Raw genomic sequence first — 27,103 nt, 5'->3', positions numbered from 1 at the left:
AGTGGCATACAACTCCAGCTCGAAAACGAGCGTCAGGAAGCCTTGGAGCTCAAAATGTTTGGGTAAGAAAAGGCGCTAACCGTTAACGAGCTTTATGATAAGTTATCACTGTAAACATTACTGTCATATTGCCTTCATATTAAGGCCAGCTTCGAAATCCTAGAAGACCTTACCTTTCGAATTTTTATGGACATCACACGCTAAGCAATAGTTCAGTCTCCTACAGTCTTACTACAAAGGCTAATGTCATCAAATCAGTAACTGTATTAATCAATATCGCTGCGTATTTAAGATCAAAATAGTTCTTGGATAATGAAAAGGCTTAAGAAATCATCATGAGCTTATTGAACCAATTACTTTCATCCCCAGACATGGAACAAATGACATTACTCTTCAAGAAACCACCCAACAGAAGGAGCTTTTCACCTTGTCTTCTCTCTGTTTGTTTTCTGTGGCAAACCTAGCACGGCCCTCTATAATCAAATCTTCAAGTCGAATTGCCTTACAGTTCCATATCCTAAATATCTTAGAGCTCTGTCTACTGCAGTTACCGTAGAGACTGGACCCCCGTCATCTATACTTAAATAAATTGGAACATTCTTATAATTGATTATGTCTACTCAACTAAAAAAGTCCTTACATTTATAATCAAATCCGATGGTTGAAACTATATGGATGTGGTAGCACTTATACCGGTTGCCAAATTAAACGCTAAATTCCTACACAGCAAATATACACTAATTATGAAAACCTTCTATCGAATTGGATTTATCGTTGTGGTTGATATCTACATAATCAACAGAAAGTTCTTCACTCATTTTCTTTGTGGGACTGAACGTTAATTTCAATTGACAAACCGCAAATTTTGCGGGGATTAAACCTTTGCTATCTCAATTTTCATTTTGGACGATACCCTCTACTGTACATGGGTAGCCTGCACATTTATAGATGAATGATGTCTTGAATGAAGGAAAAGCAAATATCTGGTTTCAACAATCCATTTTTTACATTATCCAATATTACTTCGCTGCATTGGAATAGAATCAGGTTATTTCAAATAAACTTTATTCAAATTATTTTATACAATTGTATAAATATTCCACATGGGAAATAGATCCTTAACAAACCAAGAAAAACCATATAATGTGTAATATGTTTTGTTATATTTATATATATTTCTTTTGGGAGAGAGGAGCTAGTTTTAAAAAAAATAGTCTTTATGGAATTTTAACCAGCCTGTAGAAGTGATAATGAGACATGAATGCTTTTTTGAGAAAGTTAATAAAAATATATTTTTCATTAATGATAGGTTGTGAAACAAAAACTGTAAAATGTTGCGTTAAAATATATGTGTATCATACCATGAAGTTCTTAACACCAAAATCCATGGTAAAACATACATTTCCATTTTTAAATGTATATTATATACATTATACTAATTTAATTAAACTTTCTTCACGATAAACTAAAAAAGCATATGTTTTAATGAGAAGGATTTTTGTGGGAGCAATATGTACATTATGATATTTCAAACTGAATCTATTTTGTTTAATCTTGTTTCTGCCTGCTCAAAAATGTTTTTGTATTTTTATTATGACTATTAGAAATAAGGTCTCCAAGTTTACTATAAGAATCGGTAATTGGTTCGAAAGAAATACAAATCGGAATCTCAATCTTTCAATAAATACAATTGAAAAAGTTTAGAAAATTGATACAAACCAAATGAAGCCAATATTGAAAAACCAAACTGTCACCAAAGTCAATATTTTGGCTGTTGACAAACAGAAACACAAATAAATTAAAACAGTTTCTGATTTTCTTGTAATTTTATATGTTCCATGGTTTCTAAAAAAACAACTGTGATCTCCTAAAAACATAATAATTATGTTACTGTACTTAAAATTGCAGATCATACATAGTCGTTGCTTTGATAGATTTTACTCTTAACAATAGAAGTAAAGTAATTATTATGAAAGCTCTACTAAAATATGACTATCCCCTCCAATTAACATTTTGGCCCATAACAAATTCTGGAAAGGACATAAAAATAAAGCTTGATATTAGACACCTAATCTTTTGTGTTCTTATTAGCTTTATCTCATATATAAAAACTGTGAATTATTGATTTGAACGAAAGATAAGGCTGGTGATAAGGCTTTCCTGGCTCATATTTTAGAATAGCGTCAAATTTTATGTGAATGATAAACTGTAGGAGAATGTGTTTTGGTTGGAGCTATGTAAGTATATTGTACATATAGGTATATACTTTATAATATTTATGAATAGGATCTCCTTACATACATAAATATCCGTTCATAAAATGTACTTAATATATAATATTACAATATAACTAGTACAAAATACAAAAGTTAAAAATTATAAGCTTCTTAAAGCAGAAATTCTTCAATCGAAGATAGATATTTACACAATCACAATCAATAAAAGAATAAACTAAAAAAGAAAAAAAATCACATTTTCAATTGCTTTATTTTTAGCAATATATTTTTAGTCTTAAGACTCAAATGACTCAATAGTACTTATATCGGGGTCAGACTTGTTGACATTCAATTGGAGTAGGAGTCGGGAATTTTATTTACCGACTCCACAGCCCCAACCTATAGTCATATTCCTTTTTTTGAATTTGATATAAAGTACTTCAAGTTGTTTTTTTTCTCTTTAATATTTTTATTCATTTTATACAGTGCTGCCTGTATATTCTTATATATAATCTCATTTTCTTAAAGTATATACAACTTAACAATTACACTGGAAAGATTAAAAAATTACTTATATTCTAAATTTCAATCCCAATTTATCAAAAAAAAAAAAATTCTACACCTTTTGTAGAGATTTGAAGTACTTATTAGTTGGATTTAATAAAAATATGAAGTGTCGCGAAGGTTTGTTATAAATTTGTCAATTTTATATAGCAAAAATTCTCTTTAAATTATAATGCAGTTTATGACGTCAGGGAAACTGTTCTATTAATTGATTCACATCAAGAATGTTTGCCAGACATAACAAGGCCCAGAAGAGGTTTTGTAAGAGTTCATTTCTCCGATCTATAATATAAATCTTATTATATTTTAATGTCCTAAAATATAACCATATATATTTTTCTCCAAGGTTATTATAAATCATTACTCATTACTGCAAAGAAGGGATCTGTGTAAGGAAAAAACTAAGTTTGCCAATTAGTCAAGGAAAAAATATTGATCCGTATGAACGTTCTTCTTTTTTATTTGTTATTTAACCATTCTTCTTTCAGAGGGATAACCACAATTTCGTGGTGTTAGCTTCTCCCTCTGAAAGAAGAAACCTCCCTATTTTGGGTATCAATTGTTTTAAAAATGTTAAGTAAAATAAAAATTTATAAACTTAACAAACAGCTTCATTATTATCCTGCACAAATGCTACTTTAAAAGTGGAAGTTTCTCCTCTCTATAGCACTAGTAAATTTTTCGGCCAAAAATCATAAAACGGGAAACTGATATTAATAACTAATAGAATAGAGGGTATGTTTTTCTGAACACTCGAGGCATGTCAAGTAAGCTGACGCTATGAAATAGTTGGATCATGATTCATGCTAATCAGTGGTAGTAGGCGATATTTTGTCTAATTTCTAATGTAATTTGATAATAAAATGATTAAATGTCGATTTTTATTTAATTTAACTTAATATTAAAAATCCTCTGGATAAAAAAGTTTAACATATGGTAAATTTGTTATAAACCAATTATAAGAAATTTAATATAATTTATAAAAGTTATGTTATATAATGTGATAATTTCATTAATTTTCGGCCAATTTCTTTGTTTTTTTGACCATTTAGAATATTATTAAGTTCTTTAATTCTAATAAAGGTTCTTAATCAAGCATATTTTATTATGACATACTGAGGGAAATTTGGAGCTGACACTTGGAGAACAGATATTAATGACTAAATAACTTTAAGTAGATTTGAAATTTTTGGTCCATCATAAGTCTCAAAGATTGCCTCGAATTTTTTTATTTGAGTAACCCATGAACTTTTTGGCTTAGTCAATCCTCCTCTGTATAAAGCTATATCCATGGTTTTAAATCTGCAGTACAAGAAGGATGACCTCGTGTCCTGCATAACCATATTCAGGGTATTTAGATTCAAACTTTTTAGCCAGGTATCCTGCTATGTAACCAATACCTTGAATGACAAAATACAAGGCAGAAAAGGAATAATCTGTTGATACTTTGTGTTCCAAATTAGGATGTCAGGCAAATTCAGCTACTAATAATTAAACAACAAATGAAGTTATCGTTTTCTTTATCTTCAATTTGAACTGCTGATGATACAATATGGGTCCTATCTGCTTGGCCAAGGATAACTAATCGGAATCGATTTATAAAATCAACACTAGTTGGATGATCATTGGAGAGTCCAAGGACCCTCAAACGCAAGAAAAAGTTTTCCAAGTAATCATGATTCAACTGCGAAGTAAGGATGTATTTTATTCCAGATGATTCCTTCAAATCTTAGAATATGTTTTCCAAAGATGATATAGAAATCAAAATTCCATACTGGAAAGGAAAGAGGGATTTTTCTTTACCAATTCCCCGAATATTCTTTATTGTTTCCTTCATCTTATTGAGGACCTCTTTTTGTTCATCCAAATGGATGCCAATTCCAAAAGAATTTGTTTTAACATTAATGGGCTTCCTACTATTGAAGATATCAAACCAGGAATCTACAGTTTAAAAAAAAAAGAAAGAAGATATTCCAATGCTGAGGCTGTTGTTTGGCTTAATAATTGTGTGGCCAGAAAAACAAGCTGTTTTTGACTACCTTGACATTTCACATGGATATCCTTGATCTTGTGTGCGATTTTTAGCTCTCAGCAATCTCTTGGTGTCAATTCTATATAATCATTTTTTGTGTTTTGGGGTCATTCAGGTAACTGGTAACCTTAATCCAAAATATGGTTTCTTAGGAGTTTGATTAGGTGAGGCACATCATGAAAGACGTAAATCTTCTGTGATGTGTCCGATCTCAAAATATCTAAAAGTGTATGTTCAATCCCAGGGGCACATTTAAATTTTGAAATCTATCTTCTCAAAGTTGATAAAGCTGGTAAAGGAAGGGGAAATTTCTTCTGAAGATAATTATATGCATTTCCTCCAGCCATTGACCTCAAAATTAGAGAACTTTGAATGTCTTTCAATCCACTTTTTTTCTTTTTGTTTTCCTTGCATTATTCTTCTTTTTTTTTTTCATTAACACACCGAATTTGGTTTGATGAAAATCACTGCTGTAACTTATATTTTAAGGCTTGTGATTCCTGTCTCTTTGATACCTTCTGGTACAGATTTTTCTTTTGGGAGAAATAACTTTTTTTTTAAGCCTACTTATTTTCATGAGTAATTTTTTCTTCTCTTCCCTCCCATTAAGATATTCTTCTCCATCAGTATTAGCCAGAACTAGCACATTTTTGTATATTTTTTGTGATTAATGTTCTACTTCCATAGGCTCAGGTAAAGGGAATTCTTCCGAATGACCCCTATCAAGACTCGAATCTAATTTTTCTTTGCTGATGTTATTGATTAATTTATTAAGCATCTTATTTGTATTTCTGGATAAGAGCCTAGAAAAATTACATTTAATTACAATAAACAAGTTGTATTAACTCTATTTGAATTTGAAAGTATACCTTTCTTTACTTCTAATTTTGGATGTATCTGCCTTTATTATTGTTACAGGATTCTCGGGAAGTAAGTGAAGGGTGGGATACGCTTTTCCAAACCTTGTTGCTCAAACTCCTTCCATAGTTCGGCATTAGTTCAGCTTTGATTTCTTTCAAACACCTCGTTCTCAAAATGTCGCGAACAAATTCTGGTGTTTGTAACATTAAATGAATCCTACCTATGGCAGTCTTGAATCCATTTGCAACAGATATTGTCATTTTTAGGAAATTGATGGTAAGAATATTCCTGATCTGAATCAATGTGAGAGGAAAAGCAGGTAGCCACAGCACAAGTCATAGGCATAGGCTCATAGCATTTCTTTTACAAGTATCCATTTTACGAGTGAGAAATTCTGAAAGATTTTTCGAAGAGGAAAACGTGTGGATATCCAATTCTTTTTAAATTTATGTCATGTTATTTTTTGTAAAATATATAGGATTCTATGATCCAACTACGTCACACGTCAACTTCTCCTCTCAACAACAAATCAAAAATTCTTCTGAAGATCATACTTTTGATTCTATATACCTTGAAAAAAAACTACCTTTAATAATTAGAAAAGGAAAAACTGTTGTTTCGTGAGTTTTTTTTTTTTTGGTTTTTTTTTTTTCATTATTTAATCAGTGGTCTTCATGTCAACTTCTCTATCTGAAAGATGTTATTGTGTATCTTTGGTATATTTTTTTTCAAAATGCATAGTAAAATATACATATATATATTTAAATATAATTATATCTCCCTCCACTAATGCTATTTGAAATGTAGAAGATTCTCCTCTTTATAGGAGTAATTCAACAGGCAGCCAATGGTAGTCTTAATTCAGGTGTATCATTTGTCTCGCTCTCGCCTTCTCCTTGGTCTCTTTTTTTCATTACAAGCTACTCAATTCTTGCAATGACTAAGGAGTCATTAATATATTTAAAGTTAATAATAAATTGACAACTTAAAAAGTCTAGTTATTTATTCCTCAAAAAATAATATTTAGTCTCATTTTCTTATTTTCTAACTAACTTTTTTTTACAGTTTAGCAAACGTCAGTGACTAACAAGACAGGTTTAATATTTGTCAAGTCATGTTCAAATGTAATTTGTGGAAAAACTAAAGAAAGTATGATATAATCTCGAAATATAGTAAAACAATAGCAGACATATATATGAGACTGTTATGTTGTGTTAGATTTGGGTGTGCCTGAGTCAAACCAGCTCCCTGAAATTTAAGCGAAAAATAAAAATGTTGCAACTGTCCAAGAAAATGATAAAGATAAAAAATATTAGACATTAATTTATTGTAACAAAGCTTTTAATTAATATATAATAAAACTATCAATCTATTATAGCCAATTGAAGGCGACTCATAAAAGTGTTGTATATTAATGATATAATACTACATATTATTTACTTATATAATTTATGAATTCATTCAAGTAATACGAATATTATAGAGCATTTAAATATTATGTATTAATAACAGTTTTATATAATATTATTGTAATAATACTATGTATGTGTCAGTTATCAACATCTGAAAAAGTCTCATAATTAATTCAGATATTCTTTTTCGGGAAAAATTATTCATCTGTCTAAAAATATAACAAAAATATATTTATCTAAGCAAAGAAAAAGGAGTTACATCATTCAAACCGTCCCTTTTCATACTGATGGCCAAACTAATCATGAAGGAATTATGTATATCAAGACTTATACATAAAAAATAACATAACGCATTGCAATAACATATTTAGTAAGTGCATACAGTGTATAATTAAAGAAGAAAAACTTAGCATATTCCTCTTTGGTCCATGTTACTAACTTTTTTTTTTTTTTTTTTTTTTTTTTTTTTTTTTTTTTTTTGGAAAGAATAAATAATTAATTTAACTCAATAGAACATAATAATTGATGATTTTTTGATGGCAACTTTTAAAATGAAAAAAACATATAATTTACATTTAAATTTATGAGTTAAATGAAGTATTATTACAAAAAAAAATTATACAAAGAATATAATTCGAATGTAAATGAATGACTAAATGTATGTATATTTTATAATACTTTAATATTTCTTTTAAAATAAATTCTAAGATAGGTGGCTCCATAGATTCGATAAATAAATAAAAAATTGGGAAAAGCAAAAAAATACAAATAGTCTCGTATATATAGGATAGATACTGATTATTTAAACAAGAATAGCAAAATCTTAGGTACATTTTTTTTTAAATAAATATATATAGATAAATAATTGTAATTATATAGTATTGAAACAATTTTGAATGAAATAATTGGTTAAAAACATAGAGATATTGACTAAAAATTATAAAAATTAAATTGGAGAAAAATAATAATGATATTAATTAATGAAGACATAACTATAATAATTAATAATACGTACATGATCTTTGTTCTTTTTTTTAAAAATAATTTATATTATGAAGTACCACAAGAAATAATCCCATGTATATGTGTGTATTTAGATAGGTTTTGTTCCTCGAACTTCTCCATGCTTGCGTTGCTCTTCTAACTCTTCTTTAGTTTTATCCTCAATAGCACGGATATCTTCCATGGTGAGTCCATGCCACTTGTCAGTCCAGCAAAATACTTGTCGATGGAAATTAAGAAACAAACGCCGCTCTGTTTGTTGAATAAAATTTTCCACTTTCCCTTGAATCCCAAACCATTTGAATTGAACAGTAACTAACTTATAAGCTGTCATAACTGGTTCGACAGATTTAATCCATTGAGGATCACTGAGAGGACCTCTTCCTGTTTTTTGAGACTTGTATTTGACAGGATCCTCGTCTTCTTTGTAATCTCCTCGAGACACATCGTCATTAGCAATGTCAATTTTTACAACCTCCCTCATTTTAAGCTTATCAGCTTCTAGCTCATGTACGTTTTCTGAATCTCCTCTATCAGCTATATGATATGTTTCCACTTTTATATAGAACTTATCCTCCATATATCCCGGATTCGTAAGAACTGTTTTACAATAGGGATACGCATTCCAGGCCTCTTCATGAATTTCTAAAGCTCCTTTGGGAACAATATATCTTATAATGGATGGAACTTTGCTTGCCATATGATATATTTTATAGGTATATTGTCCTTTTGTAAACTTCCCCCCAAGTAGTGGTACATTATCATAAGGTTCATTCTTGATCACCTCGACTCCTTCTCCCCCTCCTGTTTCATTCTTACTTGCCTCTGCAACAGAATACAATTGAGCGACTTGATACTCATCCACAGTCATGGGCAAAGTGACTCTAAACTCCTTTATCAACATCTCAAATTGAGTTATGGCTGAAAAATAAGATGATAGTTAATATAGACTTTGCTTTAAAGTAAGTTAGTAGTCTTATATATTTATATTTATTCTATCTATTTATTATTATAATTTATATTTTATTCTCAAATAAGTGTGGTATTATTTATAATCAAGCTATTGTCTATTTAAATATATATGTCATTCTGAGGATGATATATCCTTACTCATGGACATATTCAATCAATTGTAACTCTACTGTGTTAATATACTTAAGAACAAACAACTCCGATGAATAATAGACAATTGTGTCATAAATAATTATCGACTACACATTTGTAAGGTTTTGAACACATATTGCACATAGAAATTGTATACTCAATAATTTGTCCTAAAAAAAACTTAAATGCTCTAAATAAAAAGATATTCAATTTTTTTTCTTTTTTGAAACTTCATAATAAGGCTTAAAAGAAAAACAATTAGTAGAAAAATAGCACTATTAAATTTTTTTGTTCGTAAAAACACATTTTTTTGAACTTTTTATACAATTGATTAATTATTGAACAAAAACGCACTTATACATAAAGAAATTTGATATGTTGTAGTTTTCAGACATTAGAAATTAAATAAGAGAAATAAAATATTATTATTAAAAAAACTATATTGACTGTTGAATAATAATATTAATTATATGAATCAAACTATAATTAATATGTAAATTGAAAAAATTGAATTAAAATGTGTGCTCATAAACAAATACAGGATAATGTACGTATGATTTATGAATCATAGTGATGATATATACACAATAATTACTAAACAACGATTTCTAACTTTGACTATCAAAAAATTATGTTAATTAATAGCAGTCATTAGAACACACAATAGTTAAATTGTAGGTGCTTCAGTTTTGACATAGCATTGGTGATTATTTCCTATTAGAATTTGACTGTAATATCCTTATTAGAGATATTAGCAAAAATACTTTAGATATATTTTTAATATAATATGTGATTGACATGTATTTAAAAGGGAGCATATCGAAGTACGTAGTTGAAGATATCATACCAAATTTTGATCAACATAATACATAATACTACTTAGATAACAACGTATCTATTTATTTGTTAGAATTAAATTGTTAATGAAAGTACGAGACTACTCGTGAACAACCCCTATAAAACTCCCATTTCTTTCCTTTTTATATCCTGTATAATTTAATTATTCTTATTTTATTAACTATGTGAGTTTCCTATACCAGTTAGCTAGGGGAAACATTCTTCAAAAGTGAGTCATCAAGTGACTTAAAAACACCAACTCATCATGAAAAGTGCATGATAAATAGTGAGATGATAATCCCTCTTCTCCATCATGGAGGCCCCAAAATGATAATGACAAGCCCTGCACTCCTCCTCTACAAACTACAAGGAATGAGGAGACTGAATCCTTTTCCAGCCTCTAGTACCCACTGGTCTCAAATCTCTCTCTCTCTCTCTCTCTCCCTTTAAAGAGTAAAGGTTCTCACCAATGAAAACAAAAGCTGAGTTGAACTAAAATTGGATGGAAGGTGGTAATCACGTGAAGGTCCTGATGACGGGGGTGATTCAAAAGAAGAAAAGGAAGAAAAATAGATAGACTTTAATAATATATTAAAAATTAGACAAGAGGCTTCTTTCTTCTCTTTTCTACTTTACTGACTATAATAATATCAGCTCAAAACTCACTTGGTCGGCAATTCTATAATAATAATATGTCAGTACCGAAAAAGAAGGAGAGACAGGAGCGAACTATTACTGTATTCAGCATTAAGAAATAATACTACTAGCTGTACTACTAGAATCAAATAAGAGAAGGGAAGAGGAAGGGAGAAAGAGGTAGAGAGAGAGAGAGAGCTAGTAAAACAAATTGATCAATCCTTTCCTACTAACCACCACTACCGCTGCTCGCTATCTCTCCCGATATTAACTCTCTCTCTTCCTTCCTCAAGGGAACCAGATTCTTATGGCTAGGTTCTACGTACATCCAAATGATTCTACTGTATACAATTGCAGTACTATTTGCAATTTCATGTTTAGCTTAAACACACTAGTAAAAGTTGTGAGTTGGAACTTAATGCCTATGACTTATGACTCTACGAGTGATGATCCTTGGAAAATTGTTTCTTCTTTCCAATACTATAAAAATTACTCTGGGAAATAATCCTTATTTTGTCGTGTTCATTCATTTGAATACATTTCTAAATATATATGCATATTAATTATAAAAATTATTTTTTAAATGATAATATGTTTATAGTTTGTGATGGAAATTGAAAGTTTTAATGAATTTACAAATGTATTCAAATCCAAATAGTACATTTAAAAAAAGATGCAAACCATTTAGGTAAATATATTAACTAATATTTATAATCCACATGGGCGTACTTTTTATTTATAAAGTTCAAACATATGTATATTATTTCCTTCAATAAACTAATCATAGTCCACAAAATATATCCTTCAAATTTCACGTCAGTTAACAATATATTTTAATATAATTTAATAACTAAAGTGTATCAAACTAATAAATTCTGAATTCATATTGCCTTTCCTTAATATTGACATCAGATATGGAACCTTTGAATCTGTTACTATGGGTTAAAAGCATAACAAACCTGAAATATTTTCTTCTATAATAAATTCCTTCTTCAACAACACACACATTTAGTTTGTACTGCAAGATGTTAATATTAGTTGTAAATCTGGAATCAGGCTGGAGACATGGTGGGGATCAAAGTGAGTCTATAATATTAATACTTAATTCAATGAAAATATTTGGCAAACAAAAGAACGGCTACTCATTGAGTAATGGATACGATATTTGCTGTCATTAATTTTTAGGGAATTATTTTTATATTACCTACTTTATGAACGTAAATGTAGGATTTCCGTATTTTATTAATTCTTTGAATTTTCAGATTGGTATCATTGGTGGAAGTGGATTTTATTCATGGGATGAATTTAAGCATGAAAAGGAAGAATCTTATACCACACCTTATGGAGCTCCCTCTGATAAATTAGTATCCGGAAAGATAGACGGAATTGACGTAGTCTTTTTATCTAGGTTGTTATCTTTATCTTTTTTGAAAAACGATAGTAAAGACTGTAATATTTTTAAATAACCGGCTAACTTTTGGTAACTATTTTGTAGAAATCGTTTGATACATATAATATGATAATATGCAATTCCATTATTTTGGATTGTTAATTAATTGGAGGTATTAAAGGAAGTAACTATAATTTTGTTGTACTAATATTTTTCCTTACTATGAAAATGTTTGTTTAGATCAGACATTAACTTAAAATTATTTCCTAGACATTCCCATGACAAACGATTCAATCCGACTGAAATTAACTATAAGGCAAATATTGATGCTTTAAGACAAGCTGGCGTAACTCATATCCTTGCAGCAACAGCATGCGGATCTCTGAAGGAGGAGAAAAAGCCTGGAGATTTTGTTATATTAGATTCATTTATTGATAGGTATTTGTATTTTATCATTAAGTGTGAATTACCATATTCAAAAGATGAAATATTTCAGGACCTCAAAGAGGAAGCAGACCTTTTATGATTTATCCAACCCTGATGATCATTCTTGTGCCTTTATTCCCATGTGTCCCAGTTTTTGTGAGAAGAGTTGTAAGGTTGTATATGATGTTGGGGTAAAAATGGGTCTTAAAATTCACCCTAAAGGAACTATTGTTACAATAGAAGGTCCAAGATTTTCTTCTAGAGCTGAATCATTATTGTTTAAATCGTGGAATGCTGATGTCATCAATATGACAACAGTTCCAGAGGTTGTTCTGGCAAAGGAAGCGGGTATGTCCTATGTTTCTGTTGCTATGGTGACGGACTATGATTGCTGGAGAGAGTCAGAAGAGACTGTCAATGTACCAGCTGTTCTTAAAGGTAATTGTAAAACAGTTTTTAAAAAAAAATATCGAATTACCAATATTAAATATTTTGTTCATAGTTATGGCTAACAACTCCGTCAATGTTAAAGTCTTATTTCAAAAGTGCATTTTAGCTTTAGCTAAGGAAGAATGGTCTGAAACTATCCAAATGAATAAGGTAATGTTGTTTCTGGCATTCATTTAAAATAAATTTTGATTTTTTTAAACCTTAGGAAATGGTCAAAAATAGCATCATTCGGTAAATTGGGAGTCGTACGAGTACATAGACATAAATTGTACAAAATCCAATTTTAAAATTACTTCATTATAGGAAATATTATGAGCTATTTTCAATATAAATACATATAAAATTTTCAAAATGAATCATTTAAAGGTAATTTACTACCACAAATCAATGAATTACTTCGATTCCAACTAGATAATGTAGCATTATTTATATTTTTAATTGAAATGACTTAAATGTAATTATGAAATGGCATTTTTTAATAAGCATCATTACTTTATAAGTTAAAAACCATGCAAACGTACACCAGAAAGTTTTTTTATATATAAAATTCTTTAAGTAGCAACATATATTAACGAAACATATTTTATCCATTAATTGTAAAAGTTAGTAACAAGTCAAAGTATCACAATGAAAGCGACAAGTATTTACACTCCAAAGTTTCTGTTTCACTTTGAAGTCTTTCATTTTCCGATTTGTTATTCACTTTTTCACAGTCAATAACTATGAGTTTAAGTCGTGTTGCTTTCTGCCATGTCTCGACTTTGGCCTTGATTTTGAGCCACCATCGATTATATTGACAAGAATGTATATGTTGATTAAACTCATTGAAGTTGTTTTCCATAATGTTATTAAGATCAGTCGCATGCATACCTCCAAACATTTTAAATGCAACAAGGTCAAATACTGTTGCCCAATTGTGACCACTGAAGTCAGCTAATCCAACATTTAAAATGTATCGCCAGATAAAATGATTTGAATGAGTATTGCATGATCTACATATGTAAACTTTTTCAGAGATTTCTTGGTCTCCATTAGTATTGTTTTTTGTCGTCTCTGATACTTTTTTATGGCATGTTTCACAAGCTTTGAACATTAATTTATCTCTTTTGATTTCGGTTATATAGACAGCACTTAGAACGTAGTAGCCAACTTTTCCATCATCTACATTATTTTTGAACTCGTCTACAATTTCAGACAGGCAAAAATATTTATCGGTTGAGCCACTTGATTTATTCGAATCTTGAGAGAGAGAGTTAAAAGTATTATTAGAAACGCTTTGTTGTGAAGAATTCCACCATTGGTATAACAATTTAGCTTGAGGTAGGTCTGGATCAAATATAAGTGTAGAACCAGATCCTGCACTTAAACTCTTTCCTTTCCAATCACTTACTTTGGCATTTCGTAAAGCAATAATACTTTTTTTCAACTTCAATTTTGCCGTCGTCGATATTGGTCTTTGCATCCCATAACGTTACATTAACAGTCGACCCCCCCATTGCATTCACCAGAATTGTCCCTCAATGTCATGTCTCGTTTGAGCACAGTTCTAGCTCCTTGACTAACTGAAATTTCTTGAATACTACCAAAGGATACGACAATTCCAACAACATTCACTACGTCATTTGATACTTTATCTGCAATATCTGATAATTTGGTAATATCTATTTGTAATTTTGGTATCTTTAAAGAATCAGAGGACGAATCATCCACAGGTACAACAACAGTGTGCTCTGTCAATCCCATTTCATAATTATGGCCCGTAGAATTGTAGCGACGATCCTTTACAGCTTTAATTTGGGCTCCAGATATACAAAAGGCTTTTCCTTCGACTAATATTGGAAAGAGCTTCTTTGCAGTCTCATTAAATCCAGTTGCTAATATTTCTCCAGATACATCTTGAAGTGTTACATTAAAAACAACACCTTCACCTCTAGAATTACTCCATTTTCTCAGGGTTCCTTTAGATGTCACACGACAAACGATTTTGTACTTATTTGTAAAAGGATTCAGATTTCTGATTTCATGAGTTGAAAGGGATGAAGCTGAATTAAAATTCAATTTCCTTTTAGCTAATTTACCATCATCTTTATCTGTTAGAGGTCTTTTAACAGGGGTATTAGGAATAGAAACTTTTCTTTCAGTATCACAAGATGCCTCTGGAGTTGCAATAGATTGTGAGAAGTTGATGGGACTACCAATTTGTTCACTGGGAGAAGAAATAACTTTAAACGAATTGATGAACCAAGCAGTTCTTCCTCTAATAATTTCCACATAGCTACGCTTGTTACCAATATTAATTATCGAATTATTTTGAGGTGGATTCGTTAGAGTAAGACTGAAAAAGTGAAACTTTAGTAAAACGTTGTTTATATAAATGAATCAATATTTGTTAAACATGTTTAGGATAAGATACATTAAAATATTATTTTTTTAAACCTTTGTGGCCGAAAAAGTACGGTACTTGTGCGATGTACTCCATCGGATATGCAAAGGCGATACTTCTTTTCCTCCGAACTGATCACTTTTGTTCCAAGAACTTGTACATAAACTTCTTCAGAACTTAATATCCCATCACCATCGCCATCTTTTAAGATTTTAGAAACAACTCCAGGAGTCAATGAGGATTCTGATTGACTCATTATTCACAAATGATGCCAATGTTTATAATATATTCATTCCTTGCTTATTAGGTATTAGTATTAGGTCATCAATTCACTCCTTTGGCTTTTAAATTGCGTAGATCTCTTTAAATAAGCGAGTTCAATAGATTAGTGGTGGGCTGACGAAGAACGATATATCGAGATGAAAATACTACTACACTGTATAATTTTATTTACATATTTTTTTTATTGTTCAAAAAATATAAATACATCCGGATAAATATAAAAGAGTATCACTACTGGACCTTTTGATCATATACATATATTTTAACCAATCCAAATGTACACTGCATCCTCCACAACAGCTTCAGTTTTTAAGGCCGGACGTGGTAGCTCTCTCAACCTTTCCCTTGAAAAGGGAATAAAGCCAAATTACTTCATCTTTCTTAACGATTAGTAATCGTAATAAAGATTACCCAATGAGTACATTCACTATTCAATGGATAGTGAATAATTAAGGATTGATTAATTATGTGCATATAACAGGAAATTTATGTTCAGCAACTCCTAGTTGAAACTGTGAATCAAAAGTGAATTATGCTTAACGGGAAATTTTTAAAAATTAATTTAAATTTTGTATGCTAATTATATAATACTTGACATGTTACAACTTCTGGGAAAACAAAAGTATTTTTATTTTCTATAAAATTCTATGGTTATACTTATAACATTAATGGGTAATTCAGGTTCATATTTTTTTGCAATTGGCAATGGGAAGGGTTGTAGGACAATTAACCGAAAACATTTTTGCCGAAAGAGAATTTTCCGAATGTACATTTTTCGAAGGAAAATTTGCCGAACGGACATTTCGCCGAAGGTCTATTATTTGGGACGATTAGCCGAAAAATGATATTAAATTTATAAATATATACGATTGCATATTTTAATTCCATTTAAAAATGATAGTATGATAAATATATATTGTTGATACACTTATTATGTCATATAGGTAAATTAATGAGTGTCCTTTTGCAGAATAATATATTTTATATAAATTATATTAATTGATTCAAGCCGTACCTAGCCAAAATTTGGAACCTTCAAAATATTCTGGCCTTCTTGAACTTCATTTTATCTGAACTTCATTACTCTGATTATAAACTTGAATATGAGGATAATAAAAAATTTTGTTTTAAAGATCCTAAAATAGTCCAAAAATATTGAAAAAAGATGCAATTCCATCCTAGTTTCGAAATCTTCCTCTTTATTACTCAAAATCAATTTCAACACGTGGATCCCCAAGCTAATCTTTCTTCATCTTTGGTCTTTAAGCAAACATATTTTTTTTATATGACATTACGAACTTTGAGATGATTGGCACAGTATGTCGATTCAAATTTGGTTAGGGATTTAACAATTTAGAGTACTTTTCCCCTGAAGCATTTAAGACTTTTAATTTTAGGGACATTTCACCGCCTATTTTCATATTATTACCAACAATTGTATTAAAAAAGCGACGTATTACTGAATATAAATTAATTGAATACAATGCCATTTGAATATGTAGCTTTATTTGTAATAGTAAACTTTAGTGATATTTATCATAAAATATGTTTAATAAAACTTTATATATTCATTCATTCCAATTCAGAATGAAAATTCGACTCCCACTTTATAAATGTGTATAAATAATATTAATATATATTCCTTTGTCAATGTTCAATTTCATTAATTTATTGATTTGTTTTAATAAATGTACATATATATATTTAAACACTACTGAAACCGCTCTAATTTTTTTTTATTTGACAATTCATTTAATCTTCTAATATAGTTAATTATGGTACGTATGGTTGAGGAATGTTCCAGCCCCTCCATCATATTAGGCACCTTATATTTCTCTTAATGCTATTGTATTTTAAATTGTCCTAATTTTAAGCCTACGAAACTTTTTATAAATAATTCCCTTAAATCTTGATAATATTCAAAAAACTATTTTCTATATATTTAGGTATAATATCACATGATAACATTGATAAAGTGGGAGGCAGATTATCATTCTGAATTGGAATGAATGAATATATAAAGTTGTATTATTTTGATATTAATATTATATAATAAAATATATATATATATATATAATATAATAATAATAGTATTATTATAGTATAAATATATAATAATATATATTCAAATATTCGTTAAAGGAGTTGATAGGTAATTTGTTAAGGTCTCATAACTTGTCTTGAGATCCATAGGAGGTATGAATTTCCCGTTTTAGATATATAACTCCGGTGATTCAAGCCCCTTGAGTGCCTAGGTAGTGCAGCCTGCTTCCTACTCTTCAAATAAGAAAGAAAATTAATGAAGAGACGAAGAAAATCGTTCACAACTCTCTGGATTTCAATTCTAGGTTGTTCCAAATGTACTGACATGTACATTTTTCCTCCCTTACATCTCTCATTTCATCGTACTCTCGTACGATCCGACCTTTGTTTGCCTCCTCAAATCCCCTCAGTGATTTGCCACACCAAATTCAACCAATTCTTCTACTGATATATCCTAGGTCATAACGAAGAGGAAATCAATGCTCGTGCCTAATCTTAGGTTATGCTGCTATATCTGTGTTGTGCTTATTTAATGAATAACAGATATTATTCTGCAAAAGAACACTCATTAATTTACCTATTTGAAATAATAAAAATGTCAAAAAAACCTATTTATCATACTTTCATTTTAAATGGAATTAAAATATGCAATCGTATATATTTATAAATTTAATATCATTTTTCGGCCAATAGACCTTCGGCAAATATTCCTTTGGCAAAAACAAAAGATACAAAAGAACACTCATTAATTTACCTATATAAAATATCAACGAAACCTATTTATCATACTTTCATTTTAAATGGAATTAAAATATGCAATTGTATATATTTATAAATTTAATATCCTTTTTCGGCCAGTAGACCTTCGGCAAAAAAAAGTCCGCTCACATGGGAAGTGTTACACATTGGGAAATCTCTTAAATATATGTTTAAATACTATCTACACATAAATCAGACGCATCCTGAGTGACTTTAGGCTTGGACCCTTTGGTCCGATATGATTTGCTAGGAAACTAATTCTAAAGTGATAATTATTATTACTATTATTTTTTTTATGTTGTTAGTAGTATTTATTAAAGTGACTATCAAGATATTTATGTACACGGACCATGCGAGCAGGGAAAACTTTGCTGCAAAAATAAAGAGAAAAAAAGGTCCAAAATCAGCCGGTCGACAGCCAATTCATCCTAATTATTATTGTATAAATAAAGTTGATAATATTGTAGAGAAAAACGCGTGCAAGGAGAAGGCGGGAGGGGAATATATATGGTATCATTGTTTAAAATACTAATGTGATTATCATCTGCCTCTTTATTATGTTTTTTTTTTTGAGGGCATAACGAAAGTATTTATTAGCAAAATGTTTAATGAAGATATACTACGTATAAATGACTTAGACGTATTTTATCCGTCACAGTAGATTTTATAACGTCACACTCCATGAAATTGTAATTCATAATGAACCTTATTCTCAGAATAATAGCTAATGAAGCAACAAAGTAGAGTATTTCGAAATATATTTGAAGTTCCAAGTCTAAAAAAGAAGGCTTTAATTAAATATAATCTACTTAATAAAAAATATACGATCATACATTTATGTTAAATATACAAAATGAAACAATTGGAATCATATAACTAATAACAATAAATTATATATACAGAATATTGAAATTATAGATTGATCCAAATAATATTTTCTTGTTCTGACATCGGAATCCAGTTAAATATGTCATAACATTAGGTTGCAAAACACAAGCGAGACGTGGAGTTTAATCAAAAATATATTCACCCCTCTTCTTCATGTGGAAGTTGCTATATACAATTTTGCACAGGATAGATATATCTCTACCGATGAGATCTAACTAATTATTAATAATAAAGTAAATGTCAAAATCATAAAATTAGACAATAAATGTACTAATAAAAAAAAATGTTCGAAATAAATCCATCTTAAAGATTTAGAGCAAAAGCTAACTATGTAGTAATGTCCGGCGATATTACTCCTTATTAAGAGCATCAAAAAAGATTTTTTCCCGTTATTTATGCTTATATAACAACATACTATTATCATGAAGGATATACACAATTGCTAATTATAATGCTACACCCAATGTAACTACCCCCGTTGCTGTGACCATTTAAGCAGTTGTTTTTGCCTTTTATGAGTTTTCTGAACACCATTTCTTGAGCCTATCAACCATAGCTAAGCGTCAATTGATAAAAAAGTGATATTTATTGACTATGTAATATTGGAAAACCTAATGATCATACCCAAGTCTTTAAGCGAAGAAACTAGTCTCAGACAAACTATTTGCGAACCATCCAAAGCTACTACCCCCGTTGTTGTGACCATTTAAGCAGTTGCTCTTGCCATTTAATGAGTTTTGTATTATAATTCTTGATAGGTTTAGCTAAAATAGAATCATATTTTATGGTTAGATTTTAAAAAAATTGAATGCTTACTGTGAGATAGTACAAAATTCAGAGTTCCATTTCGATATTAGTATATACTTTTTACTGATAACTTGATCGTAATTTGGTATGGATGACTCATAACATTTTTATATGTATTTCTATATATGACATCAGTACCAACATCCCCCATTAATTTAACGATGTTTCCTCGGGAAGGGATAGGTTTACCCGTGTATTTATCCATAATTTTTTTGAACGTAGATGATTAGTAATGGATAAGGTTATATTACATGCAATAAACTTCTTTGTGAGATCAGAGTTAAAGTCTGATTAGATGTATTCATCATTAACTTGATTTTTTAGATGAATATCCATGCTCTTGATATGAGATGAGGATAATGAGTGGCGTGTAATTCTTGACAGGGGACTAAAGGCACATTTATATCGACAAATCCGACAAACCATCTGTTTCTCATCTGGGAAGTATTTTCCAAATTCCTGGGCCTCCATTTTCAGAAATCCAGACAGAAGGAGACGTTATTTTAGGGATTATATTCAGTTCTCTATCGACCATCATTTTCTAATATTATATTAATATTGAATAATAAAGGAGGAAATGATAACGTTCTTGATTGATAAAAGAAGATATATATTATTTAATCAATGATGCCATAAGTATTTCTTCTCTTCCTCTCGCACGCTTTTCTATTTTACCAAAATTATCACCCTTGCAGTACAATTTATGCACTCATTGTAGTGCATGATTGATTCTCAGTAAGCTGTGAACAAGAGTTAATTCAAATCTAGCCAATCAATCTTCAGAACACTGATGAGGGATCATAGAAGCAAAGAAAAATCAATGGCTGACAACAAAATACCGTTAGTTTTTTGGGTTAGAGAGGTAACACCGTGCTATAAGTAAAAATATAACTTTTGAAATCTTTCATCAAATAAATCATTTTAATCATACAGAGGCAAATTTTGTTCTATGCGTGACCGTGGGTCAAGATCCATTATGATTTATCTCTATTCAGTAATTATATTGGTCATATAATGAGTAAAATAATCATCAAAAGTTATATCGGTTGAATGAAATGCTTTAGGGGAATATATTTCTTTTGCAGTTTGTTTATACGTGATTTTTATAACTGAAGTGGTATAAATAATTTTTTTTATAGGTTTTGATGGTCTAGAATGACCAATGATTCACATTTACTTATAATTTTGTCCGAGTATCAAAATTTTGCAAATAATTTAACTTTCTTGTAGTGCCTAGTTAGATTTTAGTAGTTTGACCGCCCCCCCCCCTCCCTTAAGACTAAAATATTTTCGTATCTCCTCAGTTTGAAACCCCTTATTTTATTGAGGAGCTTTTTTCATTTTTCATGGAACAAAAAGAATCTACTTTTTTTAGCCGAAAAAGGGTTAAAAAAACCAAAAAGATGTACAATAAACCATAGATGGTGTATTGACGCAAAAGCTGTCCAATATTAAATAGAAACTAATTGTCTAATCTCCCAATAACCCAATTTATATAAAAATTAATTTATGTAGTGTTTTTTTTTATAGATATTGTTAATAATTTAAATTATATGATATGAAATTAACATATTTTAAAATATACCATAACAACGTATAAAGTTATTTGTATCGGAGTACTAGAAGAAATGAATTGTGTTTCATGCCTGGGATTTGGAAGTTAAATTTGACTTATTGAATCATTTCTTTGTATGAGGACTCTGAAGAAGAATCCCATCCTCATTTCAAGGTGAAATTAATATAGAGGAATCGACTAAGCTTTCCACTCTTCGTACGAGTAATCTTCTCCAGCATTTTAGTCTAAGAACAACAATATACGAGATTCCATGGTCCAAAAATATACATAATTCTATCAGTAAAATATAATTTCACAAGAACATAACATGAAAATGGGACTGTAGCTGTCTACTGATTTTTTTCTGTCTCTAATCCTTTTCTTCTAATGCGTTAAAACAAAGAAGCGAAACGGGTCTGTTACTTTTAGGATATACATGTTCGTGGAGTTACCCTTTTCTTACGCAGCTTTTTATGATAACAAAGATAACATCACTATATAATTTTTTGTTATTGTCCCTTATATCGTACGTAATTTCGTATTCCCTTCGCAGAATTTACTTTGATAATTCGGATAAAACTGAATTCATGGAGGTTGTATAGTTGGTTATGGATATGGTTAGTTTTTTGTAAGACCGCAAGGAGAAATTAGGAGCAAGACTTATAGGCTATGGTATTCCTGAATTAAGACCTACATATGTTAATATCCGCTGCCTATTATATGATTTTGGAGGGATTTAAAAGTGTTTTGGGGATCCCCATAGAAATGCTGAATTTTCATTAGTTAAGTGCAGAAAATTAATTTCCCTTTACTGATGTTTAATGTAGATAAATTTTTAATCTTTCACCTGGTCTAAAAAAATAATGTATACATTGTTTCGTATAACTGCATTATTTGCTGTAAAATGAGTCATCTCAAGATAGTCTTCAAAATCACCGATAATGTATAATGCAATGTTAATAGAAATATGTATTTCAATTAACCTTGGTATAATGGATCAAATAAAAGGTATAATGGACGTTAATAAATTTATTTATCTAGTATCTTCTAAAGTTTCCAATCAATCTATTTATGCTAAGTACCTAACTTTCACCAGACATTGGCACCTTCAATCTTTATTACTTCGCAATATGAAAGTTCTTAATTTTTAACCTTTCTCACGGCGTTATCTCGCTAACACAAAAATACTCTATGAATTTTGTTGTCAGCTGTAAATTCCTTCTTCTCCCTTGATAAGTCTGGCTATTTCATAATTTATTCTTTTTCAGAAATATAACGAGTAATAAGTCTATATTTGTGCTCCGTTTCCAAAAGAACAGGAATATAATTTCTTGTTGATCCCTCGTCGAATATATATATATTGCCATTTTATTATTTATATGAAGAAATTTTGGCTATTTCTTCATAGAAATAATATAATAACTACTCTTGACTACTCTTTTAATAAAATATTCCTAAGCAATATTATAATACAGTATCGAATAAAATGCTATGTAGATTTTAATAATATGTAATTTATTTTAAAAATGGTGAAGACATAATATGATAGTGATAGTCTGCGAGTATACAAGATATAAATAGTGATTGGTGGGATTAACTTATTTGGCAAACTACCAGATGGTTTCGGGCCTTTTTTCTGTTTCTTTTTGGAGGAAAGGCTGCGTGATACAATAAAGATAACAACGTGTTCTCATTTCCCCCCCTATAATTATCATTTATTGTCTGGAGAGTGTGGATTCATATACTCGAATTTCATATTATATAATTCAGTAGTAGGTATTTAAAAGCATCATCTGTAATTCCTGAAAATTTCATACAATTCTCTTCATGTTTAAGAAAGTTGTGTTGTTTTATTGAAATATTGTATTTTATTAGAACACAGATTTTAGTGTAGGTTAGAAAGTTTTTTATGTTTATAACATAAACAGTACGAAAAAAAGGCGTACAATTTTGATGATATATTGGTCATGACTTCCTTAATATTAAGCTAGACATGATTTTGTTTTCTAGGTAATTTTGTCGTTCACATTTTCAGATTAATTGCTGTGAGCAATTGGTCATTAAAAAGAATACTCCGAGGATTGAACTTCTTATATATAGTGCTCCTTGGATAACATTAACGCCAAGTGAGACTAATCCAAGAAAATATGTGCACCTTCTTTAGCTATTTAATCTCGTTGATAGTAAAAGTAGATAGGGTAGATAAATAAGAGTCTACCCACCATCTTCGGACAAGAGCTATGATTCATCAATAAATATTCCTTCCTTTCTATCGATGGAGTTTTTTCAATTTCTTCAAGCCTCAACTAAATCCACGACTATGATTCATTAACGTGCCAAAAGTCAATGAGTCCTTTTCAAATAGTCTCAGCATCTCAGATCCGTGATTCCTTAATCATCATCCTAATAAGTTATAATATATATATATATATACAGCACAAAATTATAGATGAGATTACTTCTTATCATTATTACTTTTTTTTTCTTCTCCCAGCAATTAATCTGATCAAGATGCAACAGTAAAGTTCAAACCGATCAAAGAAAAAACTTAAAAGGGCGGCGAAGATTTCATGCGACAAAATTTCCTCGAGAAAAAATTACTAGCAGCAAAAATGTAGGGGGCGAAAATGTTAGCGACAAAAATACCGGTTACGATTTTGAACATTTGTCATCCCTTTAAAAACCTTTTTAGTCAAAGCTTTTTCAAAAAGTAACCCTCTCCCCCCTAAAAAAATCCTAATAATGACTCTGTAAATAATTATTTCGTTAAGAGCAAAGTAATTATTATAATAAGTGCATAACTATTTACTATGGTTCTGAAAGTTTACCTGACGATTGCTCAACACTTAATTTTAAATGAATGTAGGACATTGTATTATGTAGGTACATATTGGATTTCTCATCATTTTGATTCCGAATATATATGTTTTTGACCTCAGTAAATGAAAATAGTTTATTTTATCATAGTTTGGCAATACTATAATTTTAAAATGAGTATGGCTATTAGAGTAACCATATTTTGATTTTCAAAATAGAGAAAACAATATTATGTATTTTTTTCTTATTTTATTTACTATTTATGTCGATTTTCAACTGTACTATTTTATTCTCGGTCTGTTTCATAAATTTATAAAAAAGTCTCCGGGTAGGACTTTTTATATACTAATTTTTAATCATAGATTTATCAATTTGAATTTAGCCGTGTAAAATTTCTTACCAATGGTGCGTATACGTAGGCATTAGACTGTCTTGTATTTGGGGGATTATTTTTGAAGCTCTTCACAAAGACCTTTTCTAGAGGAACAATAAAAAAACTGCCTTTTGCAAAATTTGAGGCCTATCAGGACAAGAAAATTGTATGTGCCATTTGTAGACCTGTACTACCGTTCCAAGTATGAGGCTATGAGTAAAAAAATTGTAATTTATATATTTTTTAATATTCGGATTATCAGTTAAAAGTAGTGTGCAAATTTTTTTATAATTGGATATGAAACATATAATCCTAGTTTGAGTGACTGATAGTTGTTGAACAAAAAAGAGGTACGTTACCTTGTGTTATGTTTGATAAAACAGGGAAACACCAAATAATTGAGCACATCTTACAAATATACCCTCTTGAAATGATTAATATTACCAATTTTGTTCCAAAAATATAATTTTTTTCAAACAAAAATTATCTGTTCCATGCCATAAATGGCCAGAGAGGCCTCAAACTTTGCCAAAGTCAGTTTTTTTATTGTTCCCAGAAGAAAATATCTTTGTGTAGGGGGAAAAAATATTTACCCGAAAATGGGACAGATACGGCCTATGACATGGCATAGGACATAACAATATAGTAAATTTAGATCTAACACTCGTTTTGCAAGCAACATCGAGTGTGTATACAGGGTGTACTGTATATAGTACTCCCTGGTGTATGCCATAAAGGTATTTTGATCTAAGAAATAACAATGGAGCTGTATTAATAAATATTACAGATGTGTGCATTTAGCATCGAGGGTGTATAAAGGATGCACTGTAAGCCTGAAGTATATCCCATATATATATTATCTAAGATATAAAGATGTAGCCGTATTAATAAATATTGCAGGTTTATGCATATGTATACAATGAGGAGGCTGTTTCTCTTTGTTTAGTTATTACTTTCTTATGTATTTCATAATTAATATGAAGTTACATTATATGTTAAGATTTGAATAAAATGTAAACGCTGTATACAAAAAAATGAATTAATTCTTGTAGACATTTTGTATGTACCATCGAGCGTGTATACAGGGAGAACTTTTTTCTTTGTTTTTGTTAGTAAGCGTTCTAGACACTAATGTACTCATCAGTCACCGCATCATATTTTTTTTCTTTAAATCTTATTATATTATTTTTTCATTCTTGAGGAGAGAACACAAATGAATTGAGTGGGGATATTTGATCTAAGAAATAACAATACAATTGAGCATATTAAAAAGAAAAAAAAGAGAATATTTGTATAGAATAACTTAAAAACAGTATTTAAAAAGGGATTAAATTTTGCTAGCGTTTAAGTAAAGTTATATTAAAAAAAATATGACAAGTACTTTATAAAAAAAAAAAACGGATGTAACTTGGGACGAGATTTAGCAACGAGCTAAAGTACTCCAGCGTACATTAAATCATTTTTTTGGTCCCAAACTGTTATTTTATTTTTTAAATATAAGGAGGAGTGAACATCCAAGTATTATGATACTACGTGTGAGTGTGTTGATGAAAAACGGAGAGTAACACTCCCTATGAATTTGTTGCGGAGTTATCACTTATATATAAAGTTTGTCTGTTTGTCAACGCCTTAAACTCCGGGCAATAACGGGGTACTATGCATAGTAATAAATAAGAGTAAAATAAGGACTGAATATTTTGTTTTTAAAATTTATAATTTGTCAAACTACAAATTTCACCTAAAATTCGTCTTCCTCACATTATTTTATTTCTAATTTTAATCTTAACAATTATTTTTGGCAAAAATTTTAATTTTTAATTTTAATCTTAACAATTATTTTTGGCAAAAATTTTAATTTTTAATTTTAAAAATTTTAAACAAAAACTCATTACAAACCACGGAGATCGCTAAATGTGTTTATTTCCAAAGAGTTAACACCAAAAAATGTATCTAAATACAAATTATGAATACGAAGTTTAAGTATATATAATAAGGATCTATGATGTGACGGAAAAAGGACAGCGATAGACTTCCATGATGTATCTAGAATTCCATGAAGAAAGAGGGGAGATTTTTTTGAGCTGGGCAACAGATTTTATCCAAATTTTTGTATTGATATTTTTTTAATAATCCTTTTTTTTGATGATTTTTTTTAGAAAGGTCAAATATTAACCAAATTTAATATATTGATTGCCCGAATATTGTTTTTTTTTTTTCTGAATTGGAGATGTGTAATTTCCCGATCATGTATAGTTATCTCCTGTGC

General features: G+C 29.7%; 3 protein-coding genes and 1 long non-coding RNA gene across 6 annotated transcripts; 1 reads left to right on the top strand and 3 right to left on the bottom strand.

Annotated features, from left to right (window-relative positions):
* Positions 1-7,748: 7,748 nt before the first annotated feature.
* vib (phosphatidylinositol transfer protein vib) lies at positions 7,749-10,817 on the bottom strand. 3 transcript variants are annotated; one of them, XM_040713703.2, is made up of 3 exons: positions 10,695-10,797; positions 10,496-10,557; positions 7,749-9,008 (listed from the first exon to the last, which is right to left on the bottom strand). In XM_040713703.2, the coding sequence occupies exon 3, from the start codon at positions 8,989-8,991 to the stop codon at positions 8,179-8,181; it is 813 nt and encodes a 270-aa protein (XP_040569637.1). In that variant the 5' UTR covers positions 8,992-9,008; positions 10,496-10,557; positions 10,695-10,797; the 3' UTR covers positions 7,749-8,178. The 3 variants fall into 3 exon arrangements, with proteins under 3 accessions (XP_040569637.1, XP_040569638.1, XP_040569636.1); XM_040713704.2 differs by lacking the exon at positions 10,496-10,557 and having other exon boundaries at positions 10,695-10,817; XM_040713702.2 differs by lacking the exon at positions 10,496-10,557 and having other exon boundaries at positions 10,731-10,815.
* Positions 10,818-10,864: 47 nt separating this feature from the next.
* On the top strand, positions 10,865-13,286 carry LOC121119086 (S-methyl-5'-thioadenosine phosphorylase). Its single transcript, XM_040713705.2, has 7 exons — positions 10,865-11,352; positions 11,577-11,744; positions 11,927-12,072; positions 12,325-12,492; positions 12,551-12,918; positions 12,983-13,080; positions 13,136-13,286. Exons 2-7 carry the CDS (start codon positions 11,730-11,732, stop codon positions 13,163-13,165), a joined length of 825 nt encoding a protein of 274 aa, XP_040569639.1. The 5' UTR covers positions 10,865-11,352; positions 11,577-11,729; the 3' UTR covers positions 13,166-13,286.
* Positions 13,287-13,448: 162 nt separating this feature from the next.
* LOC121119087 (replication protein A 70 kDa DNA-binding subunit-like) lies at positions 13,449-15,676 on the bottom strand. Its single transcript, XM_040713706.2, is given in 3 exon segments — positions 13,449-14,404; positions 14,407-15,265; positions 15,367-15,676. Coding segments are annotated over 3 exon segments (1,914 nt in total). The 5' UTR covers positions 15,570-15,676; the 3' UTR covers positions 13,449-13,552.
* Positions 15,677-19,138: 3,462 nt separating this feature from the next.
* LOC139905427 (uncharacterized) lies at positions 19,139-21,989 on the bottom strand. The gene is made up of 3 exons (XR_011780148.1): positions 20,102-21,989; positions 19,910-20,049; positions 19,139-19,841 (listed from the first exon to the last, which is right to left on the bottom strand). It is a non-coding gene; the product is annotated as an uncharacterized lncRNA (long non-coding RNA).
* Between the last annotated feature and the right edge of the window lie 5,114 nt (positions 21,990-27,103).

The sequence above is a fragment of the Lepeophtheirus salmonis genome, chromosome 5 (genome assembly GCF_016086655.4).
Source record: "Lepeophtheirus salmonis chromosome 5, UVic_Lsal_1.4, whole genome shotgun sequence".
NCBI classification, from domain to species: Eukaryota; Metazoa; Arthropoda; class Copepoda; order Siphonostomatoida; family Caligidae; genus Lepeophtheirus; species Lepeophtheirus salmonis.
Note: the sequence above shows the minus strand (reverse complement) of the source record. Positions and strands in the feature narration are given on the sequence as shown.